The following is a 20,913-nucleotide window of genomic DNA, read 5'->3' on the forward strand; positions in this document are numbered from 1 at the left end:
ACAGGCTACCAGGGGTGGGAGGGCTGAAGAATTCCAAGCACGTTTATGACTGGAAATGAGAACGGGCTGTGAAAAACAGGGAAAGAGCCCCATCAAAAGCCCAGCACCTGTTCCCTGTTTCCTGCCAGGCTGGACACCATGGTAACTGCATCGTAATCTGCTGGACTTCCAGAGGAACCTCAAGGCCCTCCTCAGCAAACACCTGCACCTTTTCCAGCGACAGCAAGAGAGAGATTTGCTCATCATGCCTCATTAGCAGAGAGTGGCAGTGATTACACAAATGTTGCGAGCCAGAGGGTACAGGGGTGGGGGTGGGGGGTGGGAGTGGGATCCAGAGCTTCCTGGATTCATCCATAGACTGGCAACGTAAGAGACGTCTGCTAACTGCACCAGCCATTCCAGACGCCGTGCAATCTTGGCCATCCATTCTGAACTGAAGCCAGGGATGGGATACCAGATAAAATACGAGGTGCCCAGTTAAATTTCAATTTCAGATAAATGACAAATTTTTCCACTTTTACTGGGCCACCTTATATATTTTTCTGTAAAACTCTGGCGACCCTGGTACCCAGAGAGAGCCTCCTGTACTCCTGAATTAAATCAAAATGAACTGAAACCCTAATGTGCCCAACTCAATTTATGCTGCCACTCAGCGAAGTGTCTCCAACAGCTCAAACCTGGTGTGATATTAGAACCACTTGGGGAGTTTTAATAACACTTCAAATGGGGCCATTTCCCCAGAGGTTCTGATTTAAGCTCCAAAGACTTAGAACATAATTCTCACACTCAAAGCACATCAGAATCATCTAAAAATCTTTCTCCAAAGAGACTCCCCAGTCTGTTGGTGGAAAGTTTCCTTCCCTGGGCTCTTGGGGAGTGTCTTGAGGTTGTGTCCTTTAAAGTGTCTAAAGAGTGGGCCTTGAACCTCACCTTGGAAAACTCTCCAGGCTTGGCCCAAGCAAGTCAAAAACATGGTCTCATATCCCCCAGTGTGAGCTTCAACTGAGAGCGCTCAAGAAATACAGACTCTTGCGCCCTGGGGAGGAGGTACTGTCTGTATTTCCTAATATTTCCCAGGCAATTTCTTTGTCTATTAAACTTGAAAGCCATAGGCCCATATATCTATTACTTCCTCAGAACAGCATGACTCACCTCCCCAGACTTTCCTGCACTGTCCCACGTTAAGAGCCTGTGTCTGTCTTCGAATGACTCAGACATAAAAATTACTTAGACAACGCCTCCCGTCTACACCAAATTTTTAGAAAAGCACCATCTTGCCAGTATCAAATTTTGCATAATGAATATTTGGTATGTGCTTAGAAAGCGAATACATGTGGTTTAAAAATGACAAGAGGCATAGGGGACTGCTAAGTACTTGCAATTATTTCAAGTGGCTGCACAGAAAATAAGTGGAGGTATCATAAAGCAGGTGTAATTAGGAGTAATGGAATAAAATTAAGCGCTGAAAAGTTTACTCTTGCTGTTGGAATGTGCTTTGTTCACAGAAAGGTCAGTGGTCCCCACGGTGGTGCCATTCAAATGGCCGAACCCCTTCCTCCAGGTTAAGTAATTTTCAAACCTCACTTAGGGAGCGTTTGGAAATGAGAGGTTCTCGAAGGCTCCTTTACTGTCTAAGTAGTGATCTGGATGGTTTAATGCAGCATTTCCTTGCTGAATTTAAACATTTCCTATTGCCAAATTGCCTTTTTTTTTTTTATTAACCAGGCTCTTCAAACACCCCTTTGGATTTTTTCAATAAGAATTTTTATTTCTATTTTTTCCGTTAAAGAGCCCTAAGGTGGGGTTGGGGATTTGGCTCAGTGGTAGAGCGCTTGCCTAGCAAGCGCAAGGCCCTGGGTTCGGTCCCCAGCTCCAAAAAAAAGAAAAAAGAAAAAAAAAAACAAATAATGCAATAATACCGGGTGTATTGAACCACTTATTTGGACCTACTGGCATATTTGCACCAGGCTGAATTCGTATATTACGCCAAATGACTGCTTTAAGCGAAATCTCGTTTGTTTTGAACTAGCCGTGGATCTCAAAATAAAGAAGTATGGGTTGGTTAAAGCAATGTCCCAGATGCTGTGACGCTGCCAATCCTGCGCCCACACTTAGGTACCACTATTCAGAGCACAGTGATACAATCACATTCTCCGGTTTTCTCCTCTTGAATAGTTTTCCTGTAAACCATTACCCTCATAGCACGCAGGCTTAACACCAAGCCACTAAGCACGACCGATCCATTTAGATCTCAGGGCTGTATCCGCCCACTGCAATCCATCCGAACACTCGGGGAGGGGAGAATGTTCGTAATGAATGTGTATATTGCTTACTTCATGGAACTTCATTCTGGCCATAAAGAAGGTTCCAGGTCTCTTGTGTTAAATAAAAACCGGTATAAGGTGGGGAGGGGGTGAAAATGGGAAATGCTTACCCAAGTGTCATATTTCTCTAAAGATGGTCACTTTTATTGGAGTAGAGGAGGGAACGGTGGTAGATAGATTCAGACTAGATGTGGGAAGGGATGCCTTTTCCATCATGGCCCTACTTTAAAGCTCTTCTGCCTTTCCATTGAGACTGAAGTCAAGACATAACTCTGCCCTTAACTACCTCCAGTCAAGGAAAATGGCAAGAATTTTAATTCTCTCACCAAGCGCCATCACATCTAGTGCTCCCTAGTTTCCCAAAGGTGTGATCAATTTCAGTTCACTGTTCTTCCAAGGGTCACCATCCGCAAGTATATTTTAAGCTGTCTAATTCCACAGAAATATTCTCCTCCTCTCCCCAACCATTTTATAAATAAACCCTATGTGAGAATGTCATCTTTCTAACCTACTTGGTGCTAACACATGTACGGTGAGACTTAATCATCTCAAAGTCTGCTCTTGGTCATGAAGGATAAACACAAAATTGCTCTACAATAAAGCGTTACAGCACAGAACACGGCACATTGTTCGGAAAGTGGCAGAGCTGGGAGTGGGCAGGTAAAACGGACACTTACTGGGTGGTCGGCGTCAAGCTCGGTGCCGTACATGAGGACTCTGTGAGAGCATCTGTCTAACTCAGAGATCTTCCGAGGGAACCACGGCACATCCTCTAGTTCTGCTGAAAACAGGGCAGGTTTGATAATATTAACTCCCCTTTGGAACATCTGTCATATTCCAAAATCACCCAATAAAGAGAAAAAAAAGAACCACCCTTGCCTTCTTCCTCCGTCCAAATGTTGTCAGGTGGATTCAGCGTCACAATGGTGGTCTGAAACTTGAGCAACTGAATGAGCTCGTTGAATTCTGTTTTGCCACATTCACAGTCCACGAAGATTTCGACTTCAGAACTTCTTCGCCGGGACCTCCTGGATTCAATATGGAGCATGTTGACGTGTTTTTCCTGTGGAAAACACGGGGGAATATCTCTAAATCGCACTCAGGTCACAACAAATGGAATGCTGCCAGTCTTGTGCAGCTATGGAAGAATAAAGTGTGAAGCACTCACAGCAGAGCATTGGTTATGCTGTGGATGCGAACTTTTCCAGCTACTATTTTTTTATCAATAAGAAAGGCAAGTTGTCATGCCTCTGAATAGGTTGTCCTGTTTCATATCAAAAAGAAGAGGGCACTGAAGACATAGAAAAGACACTATAAACTATATCCTGGCCATAAGCATCACGTCTCAGAGAGGCCCACATCCCATGGCTACCTCAGGATTGTTGACAAGGAGATTAGATTGTCTATTACATTACCGTAAAGTGATATCCTAAATTATGCATTTCCATACTCCTGAGAAACAGAAAATGCAAACTCTTAATCTTAGAGCAATAAAAGGCTTACGTTTAAAATAGAGTTTAAGAATGAGGCAATCATTTACAGTCAGACATTATAACTCATAAAATCCCAGTGATCAGATTGAGGCAGGAGCATTGCAGCTTCTTCTAGGCCACATAGAAAGACCCTGCTATATGTAATAATAAATTTAAAATAAAAAGCAAAGAAACTCTGTTTTTAAAAAGTGAAAAGTGTTTTTAAAAGTGATTAGGAAAATATTCATTGAGACGTAGCCCGGGTTTTAAGGGAAAAACTGGAAGCAGGAACAGCATTCAAGGGAGAATCTCCCAGGCCAAAAAAAAAAAAAAAAAAAAAAAAAACAACAACAACTCGGGAGGAGCGAAGAGGCAGGACACAGTAATAATAACCCCTAAAGAGGACTGCCTCGGAACCGTCTTCCGCACCCTCCAGGTTAGCACTGGACGATATATTCCGCAGCTGACATTTTGTGAATGTCTTTGTAACAAGCTGTTCTGAGAAGAACAATAACTTTAAAGCTTAAAAATCTGGTTTAAGTCTCCCATCAATACACCTTTGTCCTTTGATAATTGTAGCCTAAGGTCTCTCCACACGCCCACGAGCCGCTCCGTAGGCACTCACTGCCCCATTACTTCCGTGGCAGTGCTCTGGTTCCCACACCGTCTCTGAAACAATCCTGGATGCTCTGTTTCTGTTTTTATTAAGTTTTGCAATAGTGCCATATTTTATAAATTGCCTAATAATAAAAGTGAGATCGATATTAAGTTCAAGGCCCAGGGGACTCCACATTAATTGTGTCACTGGGGGCCTTTAACGTTTGGTAGAATCAGAGTAGGTATTTTTAGGCTGGGCACTGAGGTCCCAACGGGTTAAGTGGTTTAGCTAAGACCTGGTGAATAGCTGACAGCAGAGTGCAAATTCGAAGTGCGAACCCCTTCTCCGGGGATTTTTTCCACTGCACCCAGCTGTCAAATTGAATTGGCTTGCCTTCGGGCGCCGTATGGACACAGCCCTGCATGGCGTAATTATGTGTAAAATACTACTCTAGATTTCCATTAACACTGTTTACGGTACCTGATCCTTTCTTCGAGGCCAAAGGGGAACAAGGAAACATTTTCCGAGTCAGGTTAATTCCCAATCTACGGTCATCTAGAGGCATCCCAAATAACGTCTCCTGTCTGCATTTTACAAAATTGCTTCATCCAAACAAAGCTGGTTAGGTAGGAATTATTATCATTGCTGTCTCACAAATGAGGAAATCAAACTAAGGAGCAGAGAGCAGTTAGCCAACCCGGCAGAACACAGCTCCAGATCCCACATGTGTCTACCACACAGCAGCCCAAGGCACCAGAAAGAGCGGACGTTTATCTTCCCGCTCTGGTGACCAGCCGCTGCTCCCGACAGAATGCAATTTGTAAGGGTTTTTGCTTCAGGCGGAGAAGACATCAGGTGTACAAGGTGTTCTTCCTCCTCACCCAAGCTCTTAATTTAGGGCTCAAAACAGGGATTCGTGCCGGGGACTGTGCCATATCTTTCTATAAGTCTCTCCTTCGATTACAGATAGAGATGGCAATCCCACTTTACAAAGCACACGTTATTAAGTTCATGAAGTGAGGCCGATGAGAATAAGTGCTTGTATATCTCATTTTATGGCACAAACATGCTCTTACTACAGGCGTACAGTTCAGATTTAGTAAATCAAAGCAGGGTAAAGATTTGATATTTTGAAGCACTGTGTGCGCGTTTGTGTGTTTGTGTGTGCGTGTTGTATATATGCGTTGTGTACATGTGTGCTGTGTGTGTTGTGCACATGTATGCGTGTATGCATGTGTTGTGCACATATATGTGTGCACTGTGTTTATGTGTGTGCTTTGCATTTTCTACTTCAAAGCTCACATGTTTGAATTACAGACTTCTCACCCGGCAACAGGTTAACAGAGATGCTATAGGCTGAGCCTGAATTAATAAATCACACCTCATATAAACCTGATTACTTCACTGTTGGGCAGAGCAAACCCCCTTTTTAAAGCTTGGTGACATTTGGTCCCTTTGACTCTTTCACTGTGATATATAGAAATGGATCCAGAAATGCCTTAATAACAGGGGACAAGTCTGTCGCCAGGCACACAGCTACCTGGAGGCTGCAGAAGAGGCGTGGTCTGCGTTTACCTGGAAGAGTCTCAGTGCTCTCACCAGCCCGCCAACTTCATTCTTCAGGGAGAACACAACCGCAGTCTTGCTGCTCTCCGAAGTGTCTTTGCCGCTTCTCTTGTCCTCGCTTTTGCTAGCGGTAGCCTTATTTTGCTTCAAGAGAGTAGGAGCACAGGAGTCACTTGTATCCCAGAGGTTCCCATAATTCAATTCATCCAGAAATTCCTCTTAAACGCTGCAAGCCCCACCCATCATTCAAACCCAAAGTGGAGTTGCCACAGCACCCGGGAAAGTCTGGAGAGTGACTGCTACATTTCAGCCACTTATTGAACGGGCAGTTGGAAAGGCAGAAGAGAGAAAGAGAACTGGCTGGGTAGCCATTAGGAGCACACAGGAGAATTTGAGAAATAACTAAGCTCTTCTGGCTAAAGGTAGAAACAAGAGTCTAGCAATCAGAGCCCATTGCAGAATTTGAAAAACAAACCCCAGGAACGTCCCATTGGACAGACGATGTAAGATTCTGGTGGACTGTTTTATACTCATTACACATGATGTAGAGTCAGGCAAACAGAGGGCTGTCTTCCTGGCTAATGGTGAGGTGCCATAATCACACCAGTCTATTACATCCTCATGGAACTAAGACCCGCATATTTATATGGAGCCCCGTGATAAGAGATTTGCCATTGTCTTCCTTCTATTCCTCTACTGGCTTTATTTTCATGCATTAAGATAACCTCACTCACTGAGCTTATATATAATGGGAATGGATAGTTTATTATTTATGACTTGAGGGAGAGAAGTTTATGCCGGCACTGGCATTTGACAGTATGTTTAGTCATTAAAAGCTCAAATGTCTTCATATTCTCAACATCTGCTCCCTCCTCTCCACGTAATGCCCAGGTCTCGTATGTCTAAGGAGCATTTTTATGGGAAAGTGTCATACATTAACCATAACTGAGGGGTTTTTGTGCTTTTATTATGACTTCAGAATCGAGGTGCTCCTCAATGTAATGCCTCATCCAAATATTCATGATACTTGAGCGTCAGAAAAATCTATTTTACATTTTGGCCTCATTTCCACAAATCGACTTAAGTAGTGCTAAGAAAGTTGCCGTGGCTGTTTTTCAGCATTTGTGGAGTAATAAATAGAATGGCCATGCCCGGAGCTATGGCATTAGCCTGAGCTTTCTCTGACAAGCTGAATTTGCAATTGGTTGATAAACAGGAAGGACAGTGGTGAAGCATCCCCTAAAATTTTTAATGACAGAATCCTGAATATGTATTATATGCTAGCAAATCAAAAGTGCTATGTTTATTAAATCTCACAGTTGTTGCTCAAATTAAGATGTAAACCTTTGCAAGAACTGTAACTTTACAAATACCATTCTTTAATGTTAGTATTTAAACACACACACACACACACACACACACACACACAAATCTTGTAAATATTGACACAAGCAGAATGCTTCTTTATCTCGTCAATTAGGGTTTAAAGGGGGAGTTACGTGGCAGGCAGGAAAACCTTCTAAGGGCCCTGGTTCCTCTTTTATTCCAAAACCTACACCTAATCTCAAGAATACACATATTAGTTCTGCAGGGCATGGGGGACAATACAGTCTTGTAGAAACCAGAGAGATGTATTTAATTCTTTTCCCAAATCCTCCTTATCGGTCTTTCAAGTTCTATACTTTGAGGGAGGAGTGAATGTAGCACACCGCTTCACATAATCTTTCACTCTTCACGATAGGAAACTTCACTTTCTATTTGAGGAAAGTTTATCTCCCAGCAACTCGCCCAGCTGCTTTTTACCTTGTGGAGAGCTAAGGCAGACAGAAAGGAGGGAGTAAGACAAGACTACAGAGGAAGAAGGAGTTGAACTGCATGCTTACTCTACAGCAGGTGTCCATATGGTGAGGTTAAGACAATTGAAGCCCCAGAGAACACTGGAGGCTGCCAGATACTCCATACTCACTGTTAAGCCGCCAAGTATCTGATGCTCTTCTGGCACCGCTGAATCCAAGGACAACCCTCTCCTGGCCCAGTATTTACTGGAAAACATCATCATTGCGGGCTGCATGGATCCCGATGTAATTTTCTTTCTCAGCAGCAGGGGGGACCAGAGGGGCAGCCTTGGCAGAGATGTAGGAGGAAGGTGAGCGGCAGCTGGCTGCTCGAGGCGCTGTCCAGAACCCTGGTGCTGAAGAGCAGTGCGCTTCCTCCCCTCCCTGTGTTCCTTTATATGAGTGACTGAGGAGTGATGGGAAGCTGATTAGAAAAAACTCATTTCTGGTTGCTGATGGCCACAATCAGATTACACGTCTGAAGCCTGGGGTTATCTGTGCTCATGATGAGATTTGTTTGTTTCATAGGTCGAGTAGCCCTTTGGGAAGAGATGGTGGAGAGCTATGCGTCAGGGTTTATTATTATTTTTTTCCTTGCAACAAAATAGCAGTCGTCTAATTTTAATTCTAGGGCCTGCTATTGGAAGGTTACCCTCAGTCTTCCAGTAACTATGAGTTTGAGTGCTTTGTGCTTTCTAAAAGTAAGAAAATAGCTTAAGGAAGGCTTTTCTGCACCATGACATGTTACGATGTGCAAATTTTATGTGTATGTATGTGTGATGGCTTTCGTAAGAGGTCTGTTTCCAAAACCTGTGGTGTCTCCAGGTAGAAGGTTACTCAGGCTATTGAAATTCGAGGCTTGAACTTAGCCAAGATGCTCACCTTCTAGAATGTTCTTCACTAAGTAAGAAATATATGGAAATGAAATGCCCATAGGCCCACTATCCCTTTGATGCTTTTCTGATGCAATTCTGCTGCTCCCCATCTATAACTTAATCAGACCCAGCAATCTGACAGGCATAGACAAAATTCTATAGGTACCTTCCCAACTTTAGAAAGCCACGGGAAAGCTTAGCAATCCTTTAAAGAATGGAAAGTTTGGGGCTGGAGAGATAGCTTAGTGGTTAAGAGTGCTGACTGCTCTTCCAGAGGTCCTGAGTTCAAATCCCAGCAACCACTAGGTGGCTCACAATCATATGTAATGGGGATTTGATGCCCTCTTCTGGTGTGCATGAAGACAGCTACAGTGTACTCATGTACGTAAAAATAACAAATAACTTTTAAACATGGAAAATTCTTAACCAAGAGTACATGTTTAACTGAAGAACTAAACAAAATCTGGGACTCGTACAATTGGATTGTATAGAAAACAAAATGAAGATTCTTCAAAACAAGACTGTATATGTTAACATTGGTTGGATTTTAACTGTTTCTGGAGACTTGAGGGTTTAGGATTATTATTTGATCCAACTCTGGAAATAATCATTTAGCTCCTATTTCCTCTGAAGACTAAGAGGCTAAGAGGAAAAGAAATTATTAATAAATTAACTGAAGTAATTGTAAAAAATAATAGCTAACAATGCTAAGTAATCATATTCTGGATTTTTATGCACGTTTATAGGTCAGAACATAGTCAGTTATCATAAGACTGGTGTGTGTGTGTGTGTGCATGTGCATGTGTGTGTGCATGTGTGTGTGTGTGCATGTGTGTATGTTTATGTGTGTGCGTGTGTGCATCTGTGTGTATGTTTATGTGTGCGTGTGCATGTGTGTATGTGTATGTGTGTGCGTGTGTGCATCTGTGTGTATGTGTATGTGTGTGTGCATCTGTGTGTATGTGTATGTGTGTGTGCATCTGTGTGTATGTGTATGTGTGTGTGTGCATCTGTGTGTATGTGTGTGTGCATATGTGTGTATGTGTGTGCATCTGTGTGTGTGTGTGTGTGTGTGTGTGTGTGTGTGTGTGTACTAAGGCACAAAAGAATGTCTAAGGTAGGATCTTAATTCAGTCAATTTGACTTTGGGAATCCGTGTTCTCTTCCAAAGAAGGAGAAGGGTGTAAAGAAAAGCAGACTCGACAGACTACAGAGCCAGACACAGAACAGATGTATAACTCAACAAAATTTTGTTGAGCCCTGAGTTTCTAGTAAGCTGAAACTGAATCCCAAGCATGCAAAGAAGTGTTCGATGCAGCACTGACCCACGGAGATCACAGTCTGGCTGAGAGAATCAAGTTGTGCGATAACCAAGTAGAACAAAGGGTATCGACCTCTCTGCAGAAGACACGAAAAGCAAAGGCACGGAGTGGTCAGTACTACAGACACTACAGAGGCCCAAGACTCTCGAGGGAGTTGTTTGAACTGAATTTTAGAAGTGATTTTGGCAGTGTCATACATAATGGAAAAGAGCAAGGAGATGGTTTGAAATATAGGGAACAATACAACAAAATGTGGGGAACCATTATTCTTCAAAAGTGATGTAATCTAGATGTAGGGAAAGGATGCAGCCATGACACAAATTAAAAAGGAAAGAAAGGGCTGGAGAGATGGCTCAGCGGTTAAGAGCATTGACTGCTCTTCCAGAGGACCTGAGTTCAATTCCCAGCAACCACATGGTGGCTCACAACCATCTGTAACCCTCTGGTGCCCTCTTCTGGTGTGTACGTGATCTGATGCCCTCTTCTGGTGCTGTCTTCTGGTCTGCACGAAGACAGCTACAGTGTACTCATAAATAAACAAATCAAAGGAAGAAAGGAAGGAAGGAAGGAAGGGAGAGAGAGAGAGAGAGAGAGAGAGAGAGAGAGAAAGAAAGAAAGAAAGAAAGAAAGAAAGAAAGAAAGAAAGAAAGAAAGAAAGAAGGAGCAAGATCTAGAGTATGGCAAGATTTCCATGACACTGTATAGCTTGGTATTTTATCACCTTTTCCTGTAACTGAAAGTCAATCGGAAAGGCTTTCTACAGTGTAGTCATGTAAACATAGTGTCATTTTAGAAAAGTGATAGCTTGGAAGAGGACTTCAGGATAGAAGATTAAAAGCTGAACTTTAAATATCCCACTCAGAATACAATTGCCTGGTTTAAGATGGCAGACAGACAATGCAACAAAAGCGACCAGAAATGTGAAGTGATAAAAGTCCAGAGGCTACTGCCCCTGCTTAACCATGGGAGCTGGTGAAAGAAGGCTGTAACTGTAGATCAATGGACCATCCAGCCCTCACCAGGGCAGCTTCTCCTTGGAGTAGATGTTAATCAAGACACAGACTGGCGACGGACAATGATCAGAGAGAATGGGGGACCTTCCAGCAGTCATCACTAGATGAAATGTCCTTATCCTTCAAGGTATCAATGCTGAGAAAGCAGAAAGAGTGTATGAGCTAGAGGATGTCTCCAAGGAAACATTGTCATCCAAACACAGCAAGCCCACTGCACATATAAACTCACAGAGAATGCAAAAGCATGCACAAATCCAAACCAGACAAACATTTCAGCCCAGTGATAGGAAGTGGACACAAAGTCCTACTCCTAGCCAAGAAGCTATTTGCAAGTGATACTTGCTAAGAAAGGAAAAAATCTATTATCTCTAATCAAGCATCATTGGATATATCAATCGCACTCCAGGGCAGGCCCCATGCCCAGAAGCAGTTGGTCAACTCCGTGTGTGTGTGTGTGTGTGTGTGTGTGTGTGTGTGTGTGTGTGTGTGGTTTTCTTGGTTTTGGTTTTTGGTTTTTGGTTTTTGGTCTAATTGTTTTTATGTCCTTTTTTTGGTCTTTGTTTTTTGTTTTGCTCTTTTTTCTTTTCTTTTCCATTTGGGGCATGTTTTTGAGGAAGAGAGAGAGGGAGAGAACATGAAGTAGGGTCAATGAGGAAGTGATGAGGATCTGAGCGGAGTTGGGAAAGGAAAAAATATAAACAAAATAAGTTATATAAAATGCTTTAAATTAATATTAACGTTTATTTAAGGTATTTGTTGAGTCTATTAAATACTATAACCACTTTTGTTCCTTTAAATAATATATGGAAAAACATAAAGGGTTTTCTTTTCTTTTTAAGGCATACAAGAATAATGTAAGATCACAAGCATCAGCAACAAAAACTAGAAGCTTAATAGGATCTGAGTGATCAAAGACTTTGGAGACACAAGGAAGCTGAGTTAACAATAAAGTTGCAGAGAAGCAACTTGATTTACACTTGAGGAGCCCCTATGTGCTCCATATCTCTGGCATTATGAGGAAACAGAGGAGACTGTGAAAGATTTGTCCAGAGTCTGTAAGTAGGAGTCAGACAATTCCAAAATCCACAACAAATTTAGTCATCAATACAGTGTGATACTTCACATGGACAGACATATAGATAAATGGACTAGATCTGATAGTCTGGAAATAATCCACTGTATTTGTGGTCAATAATTTTCTGAGAGAGGCTCCAAGATAATACAATGGGAAAATAGTAATCTGAGCTAATAATAGAGTTCCAATCCCAGTTTATACATTTATAATGCAACCCTTAAGTCTGCAGCTCAAGGGAAATCCTGGAAGAGGAGAACAGAAAGATTGTTAGAGCCAGCAGACTTAGACAGCTGCTGCTAAGTGGTACCTTCTAGACTTGACAGAGAAGCTGAAGCCATGAAACTTCAGCTGTATCGTTACCTAACAAATCTGCATAATGACACATGCCAATGTGGAGTAGGGAAATTTCATAAGCTTCCTTCCCCAGTTCAAAAGCTACATGCAACCAATGGCTGCTGGAATGAGCCCTCTAGTAGGTTATCCAACCTCAGTGGATCAGTCCTATTCATGTGTAAAGGACAAGCCCTGGGGAAGAGTGTTTGGGAGCAGTAAAGAATGACTTGAAGTCAGTCATGGGTACAAGCTGACAGCACTGTGCTCTGCTCTTGCTGGCTCTCCAGACAGCTGTGTGGGTAGCTCTCTCTCGCAGACCAAAGCCCAGACTTTTATTTACATATCAAATCAACTATTTACCCAGGTTCCATTTTGATTATCCCATGAATCAGTCAGTATTTTATGACTTAAGCTCCTTGATTCTTAAAGACAGTAAGTACATTTTTTAGCAAATAAACTCAGAGATCTGCTTGCCTTTGTAAGCACAAACAATAAGTTTAGCTGGGTGGGATCCCATCCTGAGATTACCATTCCCACCGTGCCAAGATCTAAACTCCCTCTGTCCCGAACTAACTTTAAACTCAGGAATCTGTCTGCCTTTGAATCTTTCTGCTCATTAGTGCAGCTGCCTTTGTTCTTTCAAGTCTGTGAAGCCCCTCGTAAATTCATATTGCATCCTTATATTTTACATAGTTGAGAAATTATACATTCTTGAACTCATGTTTTCAAAGTTCTTTCCCACAGCCTTAATGACTGTCTTGAAGGTCACAACATTTTACCATTTTGCTGAGAACATTAGACACACCCTCTCCTCCCAGATGCATGCTGTTTCTTATTTTCATGGAGTCATTAACCTTGACAGGGAGAACATTTCCCAAAGGAGGAACATGAAGCACAAACCATATACATCATTATAAAAAAACAACCTTACACCTAAGCAACCATCAGTACTTGTGGAAGCCCATGCCCTGCTGACTCTGTTTCAGGGGTGGGAACTGTATCACATTGTCCCTTCCACAGTGGCCATGTAGGACTTCGCACACACGTACAGACAAGCAACCATAAATGGACTCTGTGAAGATTTGTGTGCATGTGTGTGTGAAACAGTAATAATTAAAGAAGCAGGAGCCATAAATTTGACATGAGAGGCAGTAGAGGGGGAAATGATACAAATATAGTAAAGTATGAAATTATTTAAAAAATTTAATTAAAAAGACAATTTATACTATAGAAGAAAATATCTACAGTTCTTCATTGAAAATAAAGAACTCTTATAATTCAGCAACATTAAAGGAGTTGAAATTTAAAAAAAAAAGAGTTAAAATTGGGGCTGGAGACATGGCTCAATAGTTAACAGAACTGGCTGCTCTTCCAGAGATGGTTCAATTCCCAGCACCCACATGGCAGCTCACAACTGTCTGTAACTGCACACAGGGATCTGACGCACAGAAATACATGCAGGCATAACACCAAAGCACATAGAATAAAAATAAAAAGTTAGGGCTGATAGACACATCTCCAAAGATGTGTTAATAAGCACATGAAAAAATACTATACATCGTTAATAACTGGAGAAATGCAAATCAAATTCTAAAACGTGAGATGCTACTTCAGACCCAGTAGGATTTTTAGAATCAAAGTAACAGATGATATGCATAGGATTGCTGAAGAAAATGTTGGCTTTTCTTACATTGCCAGTGGCTCTGTAAAGTGATGTGGTCATTCCAGGTAATAGTTTAGTGGTCCCTCAGTGCTTCATTGAGTTATCATATGACCTAGAAGTTTTTACCCCAGGTATGTGGAAAATAATGTAGTTGTTGGAAAAGAATATCTGACAGTTCCTCAAGACTAAGATTAACTAGAACTCTCAACAACTCAATTCTTTAGGGAATACATCCCCCAAAAAGTAAAAATATAACCACAAAAAAAAGATTGTACACAATTGTTCACAGCAACATTATTCATAAAAAAGAAAGTAATCAAATATCACCAGATGATGAGAAGACAGGCAAAAATCATATATCGTAAGCTGAGTAAGACCAGATGGTCCAGAGGATGGAAATACATCATCCCCTAAATTGATGCAAGACCACAACACCATAGGTAAACCTTGAAAACATTATGCTAAGCAAAGAAAAAAAAGACACAAGAAATCATGAGTTCACATGATTTTGCTTACGTGGAATGGCTAGATGTGAAAAGAAGCTATAAAGAAGAACACTAAGGCAGATTCATGATTGCCTGGGGATACGAGGGTGGAGGTAGAGAACTGCCACAGGGTTTCTTTAGGGAGTAAAAGCAATCTAAAATTTGGTGATAGTTGCTGTCTTACATGTTTCATCTGTTGATAAAATACTCTGAACAAAGCAACTTAAGAGCAAAACGTTTATTCTAAGTGACTCTTCAAGGGTATCGTGTATGATGGCAGGGACATCAAGGCGGCCAGAGCGCCCATCACATTTGATTCACAATCAGAAAACAGACAGCGATAAATGCAGGCCTGCTTGCACTTGGCTTGTTTTCCCCATTGAAGCTCAGGATCCCTGCGCCAGGGGACGGTTTCATTCACAATAACGATGTATTTTCCCACACAAAGTAATGTAACCAAGGTAATCCCCCTCGGGCATGCCCAGAGACCCATCTGCCAGGTAAATTCTAGATTCTGCCAAATTGACGACACTAATCGCCACAGTTGCATAATTCTGTGGACATACTGAAAGCCAGTAAAGTGAATTCTTTAAAAGTAGTTCTTATAAATGTTGACTTTTGTAATAAAACAGTGAGAAGTTTTTTAAAGTGATTTTGTGTTACGGGAATTATAGCTCAATAAAATTTTTATATTAAAAAAATTAGAATCTTATGTATTTTTCTCCCCTGTGGTAGACAGTCAAGCAGATTCCTCCTCCTCTTTATAGACAGAGGATTACTCTGGAAAACGTTAAAATGCCAGGTATTCAGCACCAGGCACAGTTGAAAATATAGGAGAGTAATTAAGCAAGTATACAAACTGGATTTTGAGGCTCCTGGACTCAGAAGGTGCAAAACCCAGACATTGAGCTTCAAGCCAGAGAAAGGGGAATCTCCACTTCAGAGAACCTGACCTTGCTAATGATAGCATGAGTTACATTGCCTACAAACACTAAGACTGAGACCTAAACACAGTGATGCCATCACCGGTGACATCCGCTGCTGCAAAGCCCGTCTGAATACCCGGAAGAATGCGAGGTTGGATTCGTGACCGTACAGAAAACTGACCAATGAAAGAGGAAAACGGAACTTGAGAAAAAGCCAAAGAGGAGCAACCCAGTTAAAAACTGCATCCCATGCCAACATAACCAATGCTATCTCAGCTGCATGGCAACATAGAGAGGCAAGAAGAGCCTGTGCCCGTATGCATGTGGGGGTGGGGGGTGAATAGTGAGGAGAGGCACAAGCTCATCCTTTAAAGTGAGACATCAACCGCTAATGAAGAAGACTGAAAATCAAAGTAGCGATGCACACAGGGATGTGGACGTGAACGCTAGGTCATCGGCAGGCAGCTGGACAGTTGGAAGCTTGCATTTGGGAGAGGGACTTGAGCATGAGTAGTGGAAAAAACGGTTTCTCATGCGAGCCATGTGTATGTGTGGCCTTGGTTACAATAGAGATGCTTAAACTGTATTTCATAAAATGATGGTTTTAATAAACCTGAATTCAAACTTTAGCTCTGACACTTGCCTCAGCTCTACTTTTTCTCAGACCCTTGTGGAACTGCTGTTCTGATTAAATTGAATGCGTATGAAGTCTTTAACGTGTTGTATACTGGATGCTCAAAATGCTAGTTAAATCTCCGTGTATATCTTGTTGAATCAGAGTCATACGGAATGAGGCATTGGCTGGGGATAAATGGTTGGCAGAATTTAAAGAAATGTAGAAACTGGGTCTCACTGTGGTTGTCTTCATAGTCAATGAGCAGGAAGTCTTTAGCCATGAGGGGAAGATATTGGGAAGAGTTTTAACTTAATCAAAGAAAGAGGCCAGTAAGTAGAAAGAGGACTGTGGGAAACATAAATTGAAACATAATAAGATCTACACTATAACTTCCTATAGGTGTAACAGAACCATGTGGCCATGAGCGGCCATGGTGGTGAGTAGCTGATGTAAGTATAAAGGGTCTATATAATCTTTATATATGATAGTGCCTTTTCAACATAGGTATCTTTTGTCATTAAGAATAATAATGACAGGGGTTGGGGATTTAGCTCAGTGGTAGAGCGCTTGCCTAGCAAGCACAAGGCCCTGGGTTCGGTCCCCAGCTCCGAAAAAAAAAAGAAAAAAAAAAAAGAATAATAATGACAGCAAGATAAACCACTATCAACCGGCCTCAGTCTATAGAAACAAAGACATGGGAGAAGTCTTTATAAACACTAAAGGTAATCTGTGTAAACAGAGAATCAAGGAGATCCGGAAGTATCCATGGTCTGCCACAGGAAGTTTCCCATCCTATCAATTTGTTTCGTAAGTAAAATGAACTGAGATCTGTGTATTCTTCCTTTCTGTACACCTTCACAGTCTGGTTAAATAAGAAACCAAGTGGAAACACAAAGCCACCAAGAGAAAGTCAGGCTGGGTGTGCAAGCCTCCAGATGACTTGCCTAGCATGTACAAGGTCCTGAGTTTGACCGCTAGGATGAGGACTTAAATAGAAATTTCCCTTTCAACTTCCCAAGAAGAGTGGATAAGGCACACGATAAATTACTTAAGGGCAGATGTGTGAGTGGGATGGAGTATGAGTATGGATTTATTGAAAAGAAAAGCAGCGATTGTTTGGAGGCTAGGATTCCACAAAAATCTGATTGTTTTGCCTTGAATAACTTGTCTTCTTGACTTCAAAACATCAGACCAGTACTTCACATCTATGTCTCTTAAACTCTGAACAAGGCACTAGAAAGGGTTGATTTTTCTAATATACATCAACTCGATAATCAGTGTGTGTGGATGTTTTCCATGGACATATGATTCTACGGGGTACGTACTTCAGGTTCTACAGCAGGGACAGCTGTAACGTTATCCACTACTAATTTCTCTGATCACTTATATTAAAGTAACCCCGGAGCCTTCTTCACGTGATTTAGTAGTTTAAGAGCTTAGCAACAATAGGAAGTGAACCTGAAATGATTTACCTTTAAAATGCACGCAAGCATCATTTCCCTTTCCATCCTCCATCCATTCTCAGCCAACACACGTGTAGTTAATGAAGTACAGAGCTATCTGGCCATGTAAATATGTACAAATGAACATAGAAAAGCAGGCAGAAGCATGAGAGCTACAAGGTCAGCGTTTTCATTGGGACATGAGAAAAATCCACTGTTCCGAACCTCAGTAACCCATCTCCTTAACATTCCTAGCCATTATGGTCAGTGCGCTTCTCAGTGTGTTCATATGAGAAAATCTGAGTTATATTACACTCACGTGACTTCTGCCACTTCGATTCACAGTACAAGTTAGGCGCAGCACACTTACTCCTGTCAATCATCATTACATACTATATAGACTACCATTTTGAAGGAAAACATAAATGAAAGGTCCTTAAACTTCGAGGTTGTATTAACCATTCAGAGTTACAGAAACAGCACAATCTAAAACTAAGTCAAGAAAGTCAGTTGGATTGGCACCAATCAACTCAGTAGCACAGTGTTGTTTCAGACTTTGTGACACGGGGTAGTTCAGGTATATTTAAGCACAGCACAACTTACTGGAAAAAGAATCTTGGTGATAATTAATGCGATACTATGTGCACAATGAAATTTAAGACATGACTACATCGAAACTGTAAAGGACATGTGCCATCTTCCATAGACAGGGCTTTATAGATAGACTGAGCAATAGGTAAGGGTCTCAGGGGAGGCTCTAGTGTGGTCTCAGTCAGTCAGAGATCACCAGGCTATTAACCACCTCTGATCCCAGACTTCTGGGCAAAAACCAAGCTATAATCTCTCCCTTTGACAAGACAGCCTTTCGTGTTCAACATTCCTGGTTTCCCTAGTGCTTATCTGTGAGCACAGGAACCTCTGTGCCTCCTACATGCCACCAGACCCAGCTGCTTAAAAACCTATCAATTTGCTCTCTAATAAAATGCTTAAATAGACACTTATCTTTTCCCACACTACTAAAAATGTTTATCGCTGTCATGCCTAGGTGTCATGAAATAGGGCTTCCTTTTTTGCAGTTTTTGTGATATTTGTTATATTGACCTAGAAAGGGAGCTTGAGAATCATGCTGCATCGGTGGGAAAAATACGAGGTAGACAGTGTTTTCATGACCGCCTTCACAAAGAGAATCAATAAAAGGTGAGCACATTGAGGCTTGCTTGAAGATGAAACTGAAGTACAGAGACAGCGCTGTATAGTGGGACAGTGAGGAAGCAGCTCCATGAAACCAGAACACAAGCTGAATTTGAAATAAAAATGACCTCAGTAGGAAACAAACTGAAGGGTGTCTCCCTTAAGGCTCTATTAGCAGCATGGTTTGTTTTGGAAGAAAAAAAATTACACTTAAGATTTTAAAAGATGCCCAAAGATGGTGGCAGTATCTCTCTGGCATCTTATTAGAACATCTGTTCCTGCTCTGTCATGCTGGGCACTGCGTTAAACATTTTCACACGCACTTATTCCCACCGGCAGATGAGGAAATGGGGGCTTAGAGTCATGGTCACATGGCTTAGTGATTCCACTTGGTCTCAAACCCAAGAGTGACCCTCAAAAAATATCTTTTGTGTGCTGCCCAGCATTTTACGTACAGTCCCATGGATTCCACAGTAGTTCTACATATAGATTCCATAGTAGCTCACAGAATGGTGGACATACAAGCACAACAATTAAAAACCTGCATTCTTGCAGATAAGCAGTTGACAGTTTATACATTATAGCTTAAAATGGCTGTCACCTATCCCAACATGGACATGCTGGAGAGGCAACTGGACACAGCCAACCATCATGCCACCTGCATCCCCAGGATAAATTAATTTTTTTTCCTTTCCTTCTATGTCCTTAAAGCTCTCCTTTGAAGAGTTCCTTGCTGACCCTAGAAAGGAAAAGGGGCTTTGGGAAAGGATGCTCCACCTTTTCGTTCACTCTTTCCAGATAATCACATTCCTAACCTCTCTCAACACAACGAAGGCTGTCATGTGGCAGATGAACCTGGTCTTGGAAACTTTAGATGTGATGGCTGCTGTTCTTGGTTGTCAACTTGACCATATGGGAATCAACTAAAAACCCAAGTAGGTGGGTAGACTTGTGAGAGACTTCTCTGGACAGATCACTTGAGGTTGGAAAACCCACCCTAAATCTGGGCCACACCTTCAGGCCATGGAAGCAGCTCTTGGCCTGCTTGCTCACTCTTGCCGAGTCCACATATCCTGCTGCCGAGGCATTTCTTCACTCAAACTAGAGCCCACGTCTCCGGGATTCCAACATGGAAGATGCATAGTGAAGGCATCTGACCGCATGGATTGAACAACTATTGGGTCCTTGGACTTTCCATCAGATGACAGCCATTGTTGGACTAGCCAGACCACAGCAATCTATGATGTTCTGTATCATGTTTGTCCCTTTGACTACCAGGGGAGTACAATTCTACCATCTTGGAACTCAAACAATAAATTCAGCATGTCACTAATTTACTCTCCAACAAGGAACTTGAGGAACTACTGACTCTGAATAAAAAATTTGGCAGAAAGTCCATCTTTGTGATTGTCTGGAAAATCCAATCACCACAGGGCAGGAATGCTTACATTCACTAAAGTGTTAAAATGTAGATGGGTTCACTAACCTACTCTTGATTTCTCTTGTAGTAGACTTCAGCAAATGCAGAGGCCAGCAATGGCCATTTCCTGGACTAGCCAGAGTATCAACTTTTCTCAGATTAGGCAGGATGTGAGAGAGCCAGGTCAAACGAAGAGAATGGCACTTTACTTGCAACTGAGTGGGAACCAACTCATTGAGCGGCTGTGTTCAGAATCCCTGTGGATGGCTCTGGACTTCACTCACATTCATTTTATTTCATGATAAATGGAGACATCCCCAGTGGTAACATCTCAAGGAGTATAAATGTTGATTTTGAAACAGTCTATGTGACTGGAGAAAAACACAAAAGACCTTTATCTTTCCAAGAGGAGGAAATGAAAAATCAGGGCAAATAGTTGTCACAGGGCTATTCAGAAGCCACCCCAACAGTTTGGTTAATGGTCACTGAAGGGAAAAGGAAACGAGCTGCTGGTGAGCATGCAGGAGACATCCAAAGGAGAACAAGCTGTGAGATAGAGCCACAAAGGGCCAGAAGGATGGCTTCTGTGTGGTTCTGCTTGAGGAAGTCAGGTCAAAGCAGGCTCTATACATCCAATGGAAATATGAACTCCATGTTCATGTGGTCCAACAGCAGCTGATGCCCTGCTGAAGAACGTATACAACAAAGGTCACGCAGTCTTGTCAAGATGCCAGAAAGCCAGGCCACAAGAGCTAAA

At 41.9% G+C, this 20,913-nt stretch overlaps 1 protein-coding gene across 2 annotated transcripts in view; it reads right to left on the bottom strand.

Moving 5' to 3' along the window:
• The window catches only part of Tph2 (tryptophan hydroxylase 2), a 104,397-nt gene extending 95,583 nt beyond the window's left edge, over positions 1–8,814 (bottom strand). The window contains exons 1-4 of one of the 2 annotated variants that reach the window (XM_063263689.1): positions 7,927–8,814; positions 5,970–6,104; positions 3,204–3,387; positions 3,002–3,105 (exon numbers count right to left, since the gene is read on the bottom strand). In XM_063263689.1, coding sequence (XP_063119759.1) covers positions 3,002–3,105; positions 3,204–3,387; positions 5,970–6,104; positions 7,927–8,031 — 528 coding nt within the window. In that variant the 5' untranslated portion in view covers positions 8,032–8,814. The remainder of the gene's footprint in view (positions 1–3,001; positions 3,106–3,203; positions 3,388–5,969; positions 6,105–7,926) is intronic. The other variant, NM_173839.3, reaches the window with a different exon arrangement.
• Positions 8,815–20,913: the final 12,099 nt, after the last annotated feature.

The sequence above is a fragment of the Rattus norvegicus genome, chromosome 7 (assembly GCF_036323735.1).
Source record: "Rattus norvegicus strain BN/NHsdMcwi chromosome 7, GRCr8, whole genome shotgun sequence".
NCBI classification, from domain to species: domain Eukaryota; kingdom Metazoa; phylum Chordata; class Mammalia; order Rodentia; family Muridae; genus Rattus; species Rattus norvegicus.